This window comes from Rhea americana, unplaced genomic scaffold (genome assembly GCF_003343005.1).
Source record: "Rhea americana isolate MKP2758 unplaced genomic scaffold, rheAme1 scaffold_21, whole genome shotgun sequence".
NCBI classification, from domain to species: domain Eukaryota; kingdom Metazoa; phylum Chordata; class Aves; order Rheiformes; family Rheidae; genus Rhea; species Rhea americana.
In genome coordinates, this window is record NW_028186258.1 from 4,968,432 (window position 1) to 4,984,284 (window position 15,853).

General features: G+C 39.4%; 1 protein-coding gene across 5 annotated transcripts in view; it reads left to right on the forward strand.

Moving 5' to 3' along the window:
* The window catches only part of RHOT1 (ras homolog family member T1), a 29,676-nt gene extending 20,468 nt beyond the window's left edge, over nucleotides 1-9,208 (forward strand). For 3 of the 5 annotated variants that reach the window (XM_085304655.1, XM_085304656.1, XM_085304657.1), the window contains 3 exons: nucleotides 436-558; nucleotides 6,402-6,545; nucleotides 8,044-9,208. In XM_085304655.1, coding sequence (XP_085160781.1) covers nucleotides 436-558; nucleotides 6,402-6,545; nucleotides 8,044-8,161 — 385 coding nt within the window. In that variant the 3' untranslated portion in view covers nucleotides 8,162-9,208. The remainder of the gene's footprint in view (nucleotides 1-435; nucleotides 559-6,401; nucleotides 6,546-8,043) is intronic. The other 2 variants (XM_085304658.1, XM_085304659.1) reach the window with 2 other exon arrangements.
* The last annotated feature ends 6,645 nt before the right edge of the window (nucleotides 9,209-15,853 follow it).

Genomic DNA, 15,853 nt, shown 5'->3' on the forward strand with positions numbered 1-15,853 from the left:
TTCTTAGGGTGGGAAAAGTAGGGGTAACTGTCACTTTGTACAGTTCGCATTCAAAGTGGTAGAAAATGTGGCTTACTTTCCTTTGAAAAAGGGGTGTTATCTATTGCTGTGCAGACATACTCTGAAGCCTTTAGATGCTTTCCTTACAAACTGGAATGTAATTTAGCAAATATTTTCATTGATGATTGTATTTTACTATTATGATCTGCTTGTGGGCGATAATTCCAAAGTGACCAAGACTGAGGACATGTAACCCTAAAATTCTGCACAGCTGTAGTTTTACCCTTGCCTTCCCAGTGTATTTTTTTTTCTTCTCCTCACTCATTCAAATGTAACCTTTATTCCTAAATCTCTCTTGGTTGTGGCACASTCCTAATGTGCACCTGATTTTTATGAGCAAGATTTCAACTCCTGTCCTTCTGTGTGTTTTCGCAGCCATGCCCGGTTACGCTGTATGTGCGCCTGCAACAGGTGTACATTTTGCATCTGTCAGAACTTCCTCAACTCAGACTTGCTGCAATCTGTAAAGAACAAACTCTTCACTGCAGTTCTTAACAGGTCCTTAACTTTATTTACTAGGTACCAGGTGTGCTTTTAAAATAAAGGTTTTTCTGAAAAAGCAATTGGTAACCTTATATACTGCTGATTTTTCACTCCATATCCACTAAGCAGGCAGATGCTTATTTTAATAATTGTCATAAGATTTTTTTTTTTTAAGCGTTGATCTGTGTAGCTTAAAAGTATTCTTGGACTTTGGAGCTTCATTTAAAGATATCTTTGAAACATTACCAATTTGGTGGTCAGTTCAGCCATTTAGTGATTGCGAAGATAGCAAGGAGAAATTAGGCCTGTTAGGCCTTGTTAGGGAACTGGTAACAGATAGCAGGTAGTGTCTATAAATCTGTAAAATATGTCTCATTTGAGACATTATAGGTTTTAGTATTCATTAGATATAGTGCCTCTTAGATTTCAGTTCTTCAAATATATTTTCATTTAATGTAGACAAAGGCAAGGCTTGACTATAGCAGCATTACATGGCATACTGTATGTTTACAGTTACTGGTTTTGTTTTGTAGAGTTGATAGAAATTCTATGTGTATAAATATATGCATACATATATCTTATGGCTGGTTTACACAGTGAGTGGATATGTTGTGAAAAAATCTGGAGCTTTTAACATCCAATTCCTCTCTGAATAAAACACAACATATTAGAAGTGGTAAATGGTTAATCATGTGCATTTGCAGATATTTTGAAAAAAGCAGTTGATAAACTGATACAGTAGATTCTGAGAACTGGTTTTCAGCATTGAAAACAGTGTTACACCTTGTCTTGTGTATACTGCAGGCTGTGTTTATGAAACACCTTGGTGTTGACACACATGAATTACTGACAGCTCAGCATTTATCATCTTCCCCAGCAAATGGGAGTTCAAACCGAACAATTTTTGTAGTGGTTCCATCCTTTATAGCCTTCTTGGAGTCATAGACCATGATGAAAATGTTTATTGGAAGGCTGTAGTTAGAATATTGTGACATGCTGCTGTTCCATGTTTATTACTACAGTATATTGTTTTCAGATGTAGCTGCTTCAAACAGAGTAGATGCCTCCTTTAAATGCAAGTTATGTACGTGCGCATAGAAAGCCTACTGATGTACCTGTCTAGAGTATTAAGCATCTTGGTGAAATACTATTCTTTGGAATTCAAGATATGAATATTAATTAGAGAATAAGATTATGGGAGAGTGGGGAAGGGATTATTAGCTCAGGAAAATACTATCAATATGAGTAAGATTGTTCATCCTACTTATCTTCCATAGTAGTCTTCCCTCAGACAAAAATCCCCTGCAACCAAAATCTCTTTGCATATTGTCATTATAAAATTTAATTCAGCAGTCACTACTAGAAAATCTCAACTCTGTTAGTGAAGCTGAAACCACTTGTATGATTAATCCTTGTTTCTCTTTTTAGAATGATTATGGATTGCTACACTAACTGTTGTGGCATGATTCTCTTTCATATGGACGTTTGAGTCCTGCATTAGACACTGTACTTCATTCCCCTGAGATACTGTCAAAGATTGGTTGTCTTAATCTTTCATTGGAAAATCTTGGGTGCTGTCATTCTGTACCTTGTCACTTGATAGTGGGGAACAGACATCTGAATTCACTAAAAATTCTGTAATTCAGAACGAAGAGAATTCCTCAAACTTTTGCACTTATCCTACGGAAAGAAGGAGTTACTTGCTAGAATCTGGCTACAGTCATTTAGTTAGTCAGTGGTGTTTTGTTGCAGGTTTCCATCATGCTAACTTCATCAAACCAACTTGCTTTCTAGTGAGCTGTTCAAGAGTGTTTGCTAATGGAGCACATCTGTAGCTTGGATGTGTAGTTTGGCACAGCTTATTTACAGTTCAGTAGCTGGGCTACTGTATAACTACATACGTAGTAAAGAACGCATGTTCTTTACAGTAAAGCAGAAATACCTTTTAAAAACAAAAAAATCCCAGGTATTAGCCCTTAACTGTAGACTTAGGAGGGTAGAGATGTTCAAGGTTTTCTTGTTCAAAAATGTTAGCTCCTTTTGAAGTATTTTTAATCTAATGAAGATTTGTGATTAGATTAGAGAAAGCATTTGAATCAGGGAGACTTTTTGATGTAGTTAATTGGAATTCTTTTATTTTGTTTTTTACAAGTGCTTACCATCAGGCTAGAAAGTTGGGCAAAAGTTAGCTATCTAACAGCCARAGGAGGTTTCTCAAAAGTATTTATTCTCGTGGTCTCTTCCTGTTCAGGAGTTGTAGATAGTGGAAATATATAAACAGAAATCTTTTAAGGTTGGACCCCTTCCTGTATTATTTGTTGCTAAGTAATGCTTATACACTGTTACCGAAGCAAAATATAATTTCATATTTGACTATTCCCACCTTAGTAATTAAAGGAGGAGCATTGTTTCCATGCAGCTGAAAGAACATGTTTGTATCCACCCTCAATTTCTCTGGTATAGACAAACTTCAGAGATTCTCTTGAGGCTTTGCAGGTTATCAGAAAAGCTATTTCAACAAATGTGGAAGATCAGTTTTGGAATATTTATTGTACAGGAACAGGATTGTTGGTTTGAACTACCCAGGATCACAGTTTGATTCTTTGAGGAAGATACTGCGTTCAAAGCACTGTAGATGCATGTATGTTACTATGCTGTAGTATTTTTATATTTTTTTAATTTGTTCTTTCCTTTTAGGTGTTCATTTGTAGTTGTCTGGCTGGCACTTAATCTCTTTTTACTACATTATTTCACCTCTTTTTAAAAGCAAGATTTCTGTATATGTCATTCTAACCCTTTCTTTAACCATCAGCTTGGAGTGGGATTTTTTGGTTTTGTTCTTAAACTCCATGGCATCCATTTTAAGTGTGTGTTTCTGCTTTCTTGGTTTTAAATCATTCACTTACTGCTTTTTGCTTGTTAAAGTAGTGGCATTTTTCTGTGGCAGCTGCATTTGTTTCAGAATTATTCTTATGCATGAAAATTATGTTGTTTACGGAGGAAGACTTCTCAGACAATGTTTTTCTTCATTTTGAAGTTTTTAAATAGTGTGAAATAGAAGTGAGGTTTTATTGTATATAAAACAAGATTATTTCAGGAGTTATTTATAAGATTTTTTTTCCTTTTAATAACTTCCTTTTCTGAAATTAACAGAATAGTTTTATTTTCCTTTAGTAATGGGAAGAGCTCTTAAGAACATGATCTAGGTTTTATTTTTTCAGAGTGCAGTGCACTTGGATTATTTTTTTCAAAGCTATAGTAGCATATTATTAAATCTGATTGAACAAATCTATCCCTTTATTTATATCTCCCTCAAATTAGGACAGTATAACAATATTTTACTCAACTATTTTCATCCTTTTCTGAACTGTTTAATGCTCCATCCTAAGTGGAAGTTCGCAAAGCTGCATTCTTTGGCTACTTTCCAAATGGAATATATTGAATTTACATTTCTTTCAGGCGTTTTACATTCCTTTTGGTTTTGTAGATATGCTTGTAGATGTGCTTGGAGCTTCTCACATTTTAGATGACTAATGCATGGGGGAAAATTCTAACTGCTGGAGTTGGTTTGCATCCTAGGAAAATATGTGCCTGCAGGGAAGCTGCAGCAGCTTGCACATGTTACATGATGTTGTTGGAATTCAACTTGCTTGTATTTTATTGTTAGCATCTACTAGCTCTCTGAGCAGCCTGCTGCTGCTTGCTGGCTGCATGAACTTTGCTTACAGTTCTGGTGTGAGTAGCCACTTGGCTAGTCTGGCCTCACCGCTGTGCTTTTAAAATGCTTTCATAGCTAAAATGGGAATATTTTGGAACTCCTGTAGGTGAGGTTAAACCTTCCCAAGCTTGGGATTCCTTTGCTGCTGACATGGGGAAAAGTGTCAGGATTAGCCCAGAATTCAGCAGTTTTCTCTGTGTAACTATGATAGGCATGCTCAGTTAACTTCTTGCTTAGTGCATGATGCAAACTTCTTGTGAGTTGTTAAAGCCTCTTAAAAGACAGACTGTACAGTTTGGAAATGTCATTCAGCAAGTGGCAAACTACTCTTTATTCAACCTGCCCTTAATAACAATTGCACTTTTTTTCCCAAACTATGTATTAAAATCTGAATTTTACATCAGAGGCAGTATTTCTAGACTTCATATATATGTAGAACTAATTGTCTGATAAAATTCTTACACAATTCTATTTCTGAAGTTTGAAAGCTAAAGTATTATTACTAATAAGCAAGAGATTCAAATACAGCATTGATTATGAAGTCCCAACTAGCGTATGTAAACACATATACATACTTCCCCCAGCTCAGCAAAGAGTAATTTTTTGGTCTGGAGTTAATGAAATTGATAGTTACACCCTTACCAGCAAGGCAGTAGTAATTTCTACCATTGATGCAGATTAGTGCAATAAACACAACTACACTAAAGTAAAAAAAAATAATGTTATCTTAAAGTAACATTTATTGAAGATGTAGAAGCTTTCTGTACATGTTTGAGAAAGTTTCTGCACTATAATCACCTTCATGTCAAAGAGCCTTTGCCAGAAACAAATACCGATTCTTTTTTAGTATTCTAAAAAGATTTTCTTTTTAATGGCAGCTGAGCAATGTGATTAGAAAACAAATTWGCAAAAAGATGGAATATATGGTAGTGTAAGGAACACATAAGAAAAAATCTGAATTTTTTTCAAAGATGTAAACAAATTAGATATCCAGAGTGTTCTGACTTTCAGTAATTATTTTGGGAGTTTAAATTTTTGTATTGATATTTTCTAAGGGCCTTAATTATTACTCATTGAAGTCAGTAGCTTCCCTTGTTGTCATGAGACAAATCCCTGCCCTGTTCCTCCATTTAAATTAAAGAATCAGTAACCGTTGGGCTTAGATACAGGATCAGAATCAATTTACTCTCCATTTAGATATGAAAAGAGGTTTTCATGATAACTGAGAACATATTCATTGGGTTTTTTTAAAAGGACATAGTATTACTTTAGTAAGTGATACTAAATGCTTAGAGCACTAATATACTTAGTAAGTTTCTTGTGTATCATTAAATATGGACCTGTGCAAAATGTTACAACATGGCAAATTATAGATAAGAATCAGAAAATCGAAATGGAAGTGATAGTGCTTTATGAGGCAATGCAGAAGCATTCATTTGCAATTTAAATAGTGATTTGCACTTTTAAGGGCATGCTTTTTAAATTATGCAAGTAATGGGCATTTGAATTAACCAAATTAAACATGAGAGCTGTTAATTATACAAATATCCACCCAACAGAGCTTGTCACATAATCTATTAAAAACATATTACATACAAGTGTTTTACACAGAGAGATAAGTTTTATAATTTACTGATCTTAAGGGTTTTATAGTCTTTACTAGAAAACAAGCTTGCTCTAAAACTCTAGGTAATGCTAAAATACAATCTTGAATTATCAGCAGTAATGTAATCTTGTCAGTTTTAGGGCTGATGTGTTGGAGCCATCCCCGTGTGTTTTGCCCAGGTACTCTAGCTCAGGTATATGGTGCAGGAGTATTGTAGTATCCTATAAATGCATGAAAGCTGAGGCTTTGGAGATGGGGTGGGAAGAGATTCAGTTTCTTGAGCAGCTTTGTTTAAAGCAATGGTGTTTGTTTATACAGCCATATTTTTGACTTAGCTTATCAAAAGCACAAATTGCAACTATTTCTGTTTTCCCCAAGCACTAAGTTTTTAACAACTGCACAAGAATCAGGGACTAGATGGGTAAAAATTAGCTGATTATAAATCGTATGGGCTTTGTCATTCTGGCATATTTTGAGACACTTGCTGTTGTTGAGCCATGCTATGAACTGCAAACTGTGCATGTGTGTAAAAAGGTTAAGACCCTACATAGATGAGTTGGGTGCCATGCTGTTAGCAGACGAGGAGAGCAGTATTATGCAACAGGTGCACGCCGTCAACTTTGTAGAAGATTCCATCTTCATGGAGTCATCTCTTGGTCCACGTTTACTTGAAGACAGGTAACAGCACCCTAACTAAGGTGACCTTGCCATTGCCTTCTCCCTTTCTTCCCATCGACAAACCACCTGACATCCAGTATGCAGAGGGTTTGTCCATTTTAGCTGTGGAAGAACTATTGCTTGCAGGAACTCATGAATTTGAGCCGTTCCATAATGGAGCAAGATGTTCTTAAATAAGAATTTTTATTGAGCAGCTGTGACTGGCTGTTTATGCACCAAAGAACTTTTGCCTGTTCTTCAGCATGTGATATTACAGTACATTGGTTATCCTCATAGCTCATACTGCTCCTGCAAATGTCTACTAAAGAATATCTTAAACTGGTTTTGTGCATTTTGATAATAAGTAACAATTCCTGCTCTACAAAACAGCTTGTATATGGTAGCTCTGCAGTTCACACTACATAAACTCTTATGCACAGTGTATGCTCAGGGTCTCTGTTGTTTCTTTTAYGTAATAATCCTACAGCTTTCACCGAATAACCCATGACAATTAATACAGGCTAAAATACTTAGGATAGTACAGTTCTGTTGCAACTTCTATATTTAAAAAAAATGCTATTATTCAGGAACTTCTTGTGTTTTAATTATGGTGTTCATGATAACTTGTTTTAAACAGTAACTCCTGCTTTATGGTAAGCTGTCATACTTGAGACTACTTGGAGGATGGCTAGCAGTGTTTAACTGAGCATGCTCACAAACTTTTTGCAATATTTGGGTCATTGGCTGTCTCTATTGTCATGCAAAATGTGGCTTTTTATGTCATCCAGTCACTTCATGTTGTTGTTACATCTTGTCTTTTTCTGTTGATACCAATGTCACTGCCTGTTTCACTAGCACATTCTCTTAGCTTTCAGCTTGGTATTGGATGACTGTTTCTACTGCTGTTCTTGTGACTGTATTGGGAAGGGCTTTATGAATTGTCATTTGATTCTAGCTTTTGGAAAAGTATTACTTGCTACTTGTCAGTGTGTATATATATATATTTGGGGAGGAGGGGCGAGAAATTTAAATAGATACCCAACAGGACTGGGAAGTTTTTGCATGGAAGAGCAGAAATACGCAAACAGAAGATTAAAGAAATAAATTATATTTTGCTGTGCCATACTTCTCACTATGGATGCTTAATTTACTAGCTGTTTTTTGTTTTCTTTTTTCTGAATACTTGCTGGTACTCTCAAAGACAGCAGATTGTCTTCCCCACATTTATAGTTGACTAATGATCTGCTCTGGCATTCCTCTTTCAGCTGCATGAGGTCTCTGATTTTAGTGAGATCTACTAATGTGATCAAGGCTGCTGATCAAGTGCTAAGCTTTTAAGAAAAGTACAAATGCCTGTATGGTTATTCTTGAGGCCTAGCTTATGCTTCTTGCTCATGACAAGTGTAATGATGAATTTCCAAAAGCAGAGCTGTTTAGCACAAGTTGTCTGATATTCCTGTCATGATAGTAACTTTTTTTTTTTTTTTTTGTGTGTGTGTGTGTGTGTGTTAAATTGCAGGCATGTGACACAAGCAGACCTCAAGAGCTCTACATTTTGGCTTCGAGCAAGTTTCGGTGCTACTGTCTTTGCAGTTTTGGGTTTTGCTATGTATAAAGCGTTATTAAAACAACGATGATCTGAGAAGAAGCACATCTGCCCCTACCAAATAAAAATATACTTTTATGTACATTCTGAATGCTTTAAATTCTGCTAGGAATATTTATATATGCAGAGTTACTTTATTAATATTTGTAATTCATGCATAAGATTATTTTAACTTATAGTTCTAATTACAGTATTGCATAAAGTGTGGGAAAAAAAGAATTGCATCTTAGCCAGCTAAAATGGCTTAATTTATGAGGCCAAAAGGGAATTTGCTGTAAATAACTTGTACATACTAAGGCAGTAAGGACATGGCTTCCCCAAAAGTTACTCAAAATACTGTTCTTAGATGTTTCACCATAGTGACATGATAGTGTATAATTGAAATTCATTTTCAGTAGAATAGGTTCAACTCAAGGATCACTGTTCCTCAAGGATTGCTTATTTATTACAAATTCATCTGAAGGGACTTCATCTTTTGTGACTATAAGCTGTACCAGGCAGAATTTGTGATTTTTTTTCTTATCTATTTTTTTTTAACTGAAAAAAAAAACAATTTACCCACTGAACTATGTATTTCAAGAGAAAAAAAAAAAGTCACTATGGCTGACTTGGCCTATAATTTTGTATCTTGTAAGACCAGTGACATGTTTAGCAGTCTAAGAGTTCTTTTAAAAGGAAAACAGTAAACTTCAAAAACTGCCAAGCCAACTTCATATGCTCTGTGTAATTCTGTTTTTTTCATTTTCCACTGTTACATTTTATAACCCTTACGAATCAGATGAGAAGATTTATATATTGTAAATGTTTATAATTCAGAAAGTGTTGTTGTTTAATTTCTCACATCTGTAAATCATACTTGCTAAGCTGTGTATGAGCTAGACCGAAGTAGTACACAGTGCCTATTCTGCTGTAGGGTATTAGTTGCATGGTTCACAGTGCATTCAGTAACTGCCTAGAATTACCTGTAGACACAGCTTTTTTAATGATCAAGCAAATCTAACATTATTCCTCATGACAAAACCTATTTTTCCATCACTGGCCTTTTCAAGTATTTCAATAAAAATAACTGTGTACTGTGTTTGTCTTTTATTTTTTTCCCCCTTCTTCGGTCCTGAGAGATGATGTTTATAAAACCTTCCGTGTCGGTGAGAATACTGCATCAGTGCTTTAACTGGTTAGAGCTTAAATGTCTTGGATGTGTAGTTTCTTTGATCAGTTAGAGTTTGATTTTGATTTTTACCAGAAAATAAAAGTGGCATCTGATATACTGAAGCAGAAATGCAAACCAAGGGTTGACTTTAATAACAAACTGTTACTCAGCAGGGAAATTAGACTTATTTTTTTCATGTGATTTTTGGTCAACAGTGTCTTTGTTCCTGCTCCTCTCGCTGCTCTTCTCTACCTCTTCTGTTTGTTATTCTAAAGACAGGGTATATATATTTGGTGAAGGGAAAATTGGCTGGAAAGAGAAGAGAAATAAGCTTCTGCTTCTTTCTAATTTCTTATAAAGTATCTGGCTGAGATACAAAAGAATAAACCTGTCTCCTTAAAAGATGAATAATTGTGAACACGAAAATGTTCCGTAAGAGAGAAAGGCCAAGAACGGTGCGATTACTGGAGTGAAAGAAAACGGTGGAGCCGCTGGGGGGCGCGCGGGGCGCGGCCGCGCGCTCGCCTCGTGCGCTTCCCGCCCTCGCGCCGCAGCTGCCGCCCCTCGCCTCAGCGCTTTCCCGCGCAGGGCGGGCGCCGCCGGCTGCTTCCTGCCGCCGCCTCAGACGAATTTCCCTGCCCCGAGGGTGGATTTGGCCCTCAGGGCGTTTCCGACGCTCCCCAGAGGCAGCTGGCGTGCAGCTGCGGGTGGAAGGGGCCCGGGCGCCCCCCCCCCAGCCGCCCTGCCGCTGCGACCCCTCCGGCCTCGCCGCACCGATGCTCACGGCTCTTCGCACCCCAACTTCTGAAATCTGCAGCTTTTGCTTAAAAAGAGAACAGTCTAAGCSTCAGCATTGAAGAGCAGAAGCGCAAAAGCATGGCTGATGCACAATTTTCACATAAAATCCTGAAGCTTTTTTTTAATTCCATTATTTTTATTTCCATCTCCTGCTTTTGGCAGCTGTGACTGATTGTTTGTGAACACCTGTCTCAGTGATCTACACGAAGTGCTGTGAACTCTTTCCACATGCCTCTGTCCTGGTCCAGAGGCCTTGCAAACTGAGCTCACGGTGAAAACTCAGACTTTGCAGATTTATGCTAGGACAAATGATGAATGTCTACCTCTCTGTAACTTTCCTTTCCTTGGGGGAGGAAATACCATTTTTGTGGAGTGTCCGGCAACTCCGCAATATTCTTCAGGGTTCCTGATGCTGCTCTGATTTACAATCCATCCTGCTCTATGGCAAATCGCTGCAGATGGGGAGACGTGTTGTAAAACCCCGCAGAAGCCTTGCTCTGCTTCTCTGTATCCAGGTAAATGGTGCCAATCAATGGCCCCACRGCATGAAGCAACATTACTCCTTCAGTTACCCCCTCTGCTCCCTTCCTCCTGTCAGAGCTGCAGTCTACGCTCACATGCTGCACTGGAGTTGTGTCCCAGTGCCTGGCCTTCATTGTATCAAGGAAAGGAGAGGAAAGGAAAGGAATTTGAATTAAGCTACATGAACGGGGCAGAGGAAAGGGAGAGTCTTCTCAATGACAGGATGCTTTGGGGACTGGAAAGCGAGGTGGGCRGCTTTATCTTTTCAGTGGATCTTGATTGCTGTCTTAGGAGTAACAACAAACAAAATTGCTGGACAATGAAAAACATCAAGAGCTGGAAACAAAAGTGTGAGAGAAGGGCTTGTGTTCAGTGTCTAAGAGCCAGACCCCAGATTGCCCTTTATATCATTCACCAGTCAAACACAGTTTGTTTTTGGCCCAGCAAGAGAAGACGAGAACAGAGGAGACATGAAATTGCAAGGGAATTTGTGTCAACAAAAATACTTGAAATTTTGAGAGTTAATTCAGATTTTAAGTTYTGAGCCTATGATTTGATCCTTAGCAAGAACACAAAAGTGATCAGTAAAGAGACAGGGCRAATCAGTACCTTGTGTTCAAGAGCACTGTGCTTGGAGCAATTGGAGTTTTGGCCACTTTAAATGCATCAGGCAGATCCTGAAGCTTGCTGATACGTAGGCTTGGAAAGTTTTGGTGCTTTGCCATTTTTTTTACTCTGTTTTGTTTTGTCATCTCCAGATACAATGACCCATGGGAGATCACAGGAGGATGACAGCACATGCTGTGGAGTTGCCTTGGACGTGGCTTGGTCAATCTGTATAGAAGCCAGCGGCTGACTGATGTCCATTGTGCCAGCAGTGGTAGATGTGTGTAGCATGCATGACATACTTCAGTGTGAAAGATGGTGCGTGAAACACAATATACCTTGCAGCTTCCCACTGAGCTCTTCATTTTCCTGAGCCTGGAGGCTCTTGTATGTTCGGTAATACTAGTGCTGTTCTGGATGGTGAATGTTCCTTATGCTTCCTCTTGCAGCCATTTCCTGAAGCTCACATCTCTCCTGTTGTAGCAGAAGTGAAGTGTATCTCATTTCTTATTAATATGCACTAAGTTCTTGTCTGTCTTCCCTCCAAGACTAAGTTAGTGAAGGATCTGTAGACCATGAGGTGTTACAATCCATCTCCTGGTGTGTACGAAGGTTTTCCTTTTGACTAAATACTTGAAAGTAGCCTTGGTAAGCCATGAGCTGGGGAGCACTCATCAAGAGAATGGGGATCATTCGACTTTATAGGGCAATTTGTTTGACATTGTCTACTGGCTGTAGTCTGCACAGATGCTTGGTAAAGTTTAAGGACAGCTGAGTGACTTAGGAGCCCAAGTCCTGCTTTTGAGAGTGGCGTGTAAGATCCTTATCTCATAGGAGTTAAATCCCATYTAATTTCAGATTCCTTTAAGAACTCTTGAAAATTTCATTTAAAGTCTTAATACTAATTCAATCATGAAAATTTCACAGATTATAARAAGATCTTTATTTCTTTTTCTAAGCGTATTATTTAAAGAACAGAAACTCAGTTACTTTCCTTTTTAACCCTAATTGCTTAAAACCATGGGTTTTTTTGCCTATGGTAAAGCAGGCAGATGCATATTTCGGATAGCAATATCTTAAACTCTTACTAATGTCTTTACAAGGGTCTCAGTAGCAGAATGGATAGTAATATTGAAGAAGATTTAATAAAATCTATTCCCATTCCTTAAAAATCAATAAAAGTAGAGCTGTTACTGTGCCATTGTACCTGAGCAACAGGAGAATTATGGGGGGAACTCAGAGCTAATGAGCGGTGAGAGGACTTGAAACTCAAATCTTGTCCAGACTTTTAACGAACAGATCTCCTTAGTAACTGGAAATGAAATGCCATCTTGGGGATAGGCATGATGTAAGCACGAGTACTTTACATGAAATAGAACCTTTTGTTCCAAATGAATGGACAAGCAATTGCGTCACTGGGGAAGAAGGGTGCAAGGGCCAGAGTGCAGATGAAGAACAGGAATAGATTGCTGTGTAACCTGGTCTTCACTGTTTAGGGGCTTAGACTGAAAACTAGGAAGAGAACATAGGTGTCTTGATACCTAGAACTGCTGTTGTTGCATTTGAGCAGATGGCTCATGTTCTCTGTGAAAATCTGTGTAATTATGCCACCTAGGTGAGAGTTAGAAAGTTCAGTGTATCACTTGCCAAGAACTCCTGGGTCCTATGGGTGCCATAAGTCACTTTGTGAGAGAGGAGTAGTCTACTTACAGAGCATGTAAAGAAGAGAGTCCTAAAAGCTGTACTGTTGTTGTTGAGGGTTTGTTGGTGGGGAGAAAGAGCAGCAGCTCAGTCAATTCTGTATTCACTCTCTCAGCAGTAGCCTTATTTGTTTTCTTTCCTCTCATACTGTCACTGTTTCCTAACAAACTCTTTCACTGTGTTTTCCAAAACCAGACCGCATCTCCTCTTCCTGTTCATTCTGATATGCGAATTGCCTGGGCTTGGTGCAAAGTCACAGAGAGGACAGAGAACTTGATTCAGCTTCCTTGGAGACACATCCCTCACCCCTTAGCTTCGACCTCCTATCTGGAAGCTTGTCAGTTCAGGATTAATTGTGGGCATGACTTGGTTTTATGTTGGAAATTAACCTGCAGTTACTAATTGTTCTGTATTTCGAACAACTCCTTTAATTTGGAATGAATCTACCAAAGAGTGCTGTGATCTCATCAAGTGACAGTTAAAAAGGAGCAGAGACTCCTCTTACACACTGTAGGACTGACCTGATAAGAAAGCTCCTCCTTAAGCTAACTGTCCAAAAAAGGGTTAATGGGGGATTTAATTACTTCCCTACCTATGACCGAAGAAACAATTAGAATCAGTTGCTGCCACTAACAACTACTGGGGCAGAACAGAGCAGCAAGTGGAAATATAAGAATCTGTTCCAGAAATTTTTCAGTGTGGAGCTTGAAAAAATTGCTAGTGCAACATGGAGAATAGGGGGGATCAGGACAACAGTCCTTCAGCATAGGTTGGAAGTCAGAGAAGAGATCAGATCTTATTTTCTCCTACTATTTTTCTTCTTCAGGRGGGAAATCATTTACAGCTCTGCAAAAGGGAAAGGATTCATAAATCAGAGAGAAGCCAAATGCAGCGCATATAATCTGATTCATATTAATCTTAAAATGAGAGTCCATATTGTCCTAGCTATAAGGGTTAGGCCACTTCACCACTTTTACCTTTTGGGTACAATGTTCTAAACTATCTGTGATCTTTAAAGATCTCATTTATTTATTTATTTTATGAGAGTATAGACAGGTTAATTGAACTGGCCTGACCCAGTCCTAATTTTGTATGCCATCTAGCTTATTGCCTGATATGTTTGCATGCAGTATTTTTGGTTTTCTTTCCAGAGTAACTACATTTTGGTTCAGAAGTTGTTCCTTCCCAGGTTGGGTCTCTGTGCTCTGATGCAGTAGTCAGGCTACGTAGATTTATCCATTTGGTTCCAATTGTGAGAGCTGAGCAGTGTTTTAAAAGCCCTTGGGGGTTCCTCTGAGTGGAGGAAGGGCCTGTGAGCAAACTGTTTTGATTTGCTCCAGGAGACTTGGGTGACAGATGTTGTCCCTGCTCTGAGGGCTTTTTGTTGCAAATTCATGAGCTGACCTTTTTAGCCACTTTCCATGCAGGAAGGACCTACAGCTAGCTACATTTTGTTTGCAGCATTAGGAATAGAAAAGGTTGCCTACATGAATGAATGTGAAGACTGATCGGGGTTTATTATCTCAAGTTTTTCCTCTCTGAATTTCTTCTGAAGCCCATCTGTGTTCTGCCTGCTCCATGGTGGCCCACGGTTCCCTGTTTCTCTAGCAATTACTGTTTTCCAAGGTAGAGTTACCAGGGTATGTAGTGGGGAGAAATGACAGTCTAAATTAAGAGGCTCTCACAGACTTGGAAGATGATAATTTGTCTGCAACAAAACTCCTCATTAGAATCCTGTTAATTTCCTTTCTGTGACAATTATAGCACAGCACTAGCTCGTATGTGCAGTGTGCAGAGATCTTTTCTCTGAGAAAAAACTTACTGCTACCACTAGTGAAAAACATTCCTTAGAGAAGAAGAATTGATATGTTGAGATGTGGATTCCTGCCTGTAGGCAGGTGTAGCTAACACAGGCACATGCAAAGAGCTTGGCACTGTACCCCTTTTCCTGTAGAAAAGTCTTTCAGTATCTAAGAAGCTAGTGCCAGCAGTGGCAGTAGCCAGACTGTCTGCATCTTTATCTTGAACGATGCAGTGTTCTTCACCACTGCAACTCTCTAGAGGCTGTGGCTCATAGCTAGGAGTGCGGGCTGATGTGGCTTCCCATCACTGGGTGGGACAAATTTGATCCAGATCAAAAGCGATACGCAATGTGGAGTTCCTGACAGCTGCGGTTAGGAGGGACTGCTGGATGTAGGATCCTCTCCTGTTCCAGAAGGGTGCTATCCATTTTCTTAAACAAATCAGCAGTGGAAATTTATTCTAGCCCCATTCTGTCCTTGTGGCTGCAGTGTTTCTGGTGTGGGATTAGAGCACATATACATCGCTGGAGGTGCTGGACCCTCTCTGATCTGACTCGGGGCTCTTGTTCGGCTTTGTCTGTCTGAGGCAGCGGCGTTGGCACCGTGTGGCTGAGGCTGGCTCTGCTTGCCCTWCCCACTGCCAACCTGCTAATTCTGTACTTGATTGGAGGAAGCTAAAACTGCTGGATTTTGCCTTTCAGTCAGGGCATTCCTCAAGTTCCTAATCCGGGCTCCAGATGGTTAAGAGACCCATGTTGGTATGTAGGAACAAATAAGTGTGGTGAAGGATTAAAAAACAACCAAACAACCAAACAAACAGAAACCAGCCCCAAACTGTGCAACTCTCCGTGATGGAGAAGTTCAGCTCCACCCCCCCCCAAAAAAAAAAAAAAAAAAAAAATCCCGGCGCATCGCGGCACCTGTCCGCACTTGCTCAGCGAGACCAGAGCCGGTGACCAAGCAGCAGGCACCGAGCAGGGGATGGGAGGGCGGAAAAAAGGGGCCGAGAGCGGGGGCGGCGCGGCGGGCAGCGAGCGGGGCTCCCGCTGCCCGCGCGTCCCCGGACGTGCCGCTCCTCCGTCTGCAGTTCTGGGCTCTGCCTCTGAAAGCCGCCGCGGACGCGCAGCTCCCCCGCAGCCGCCAC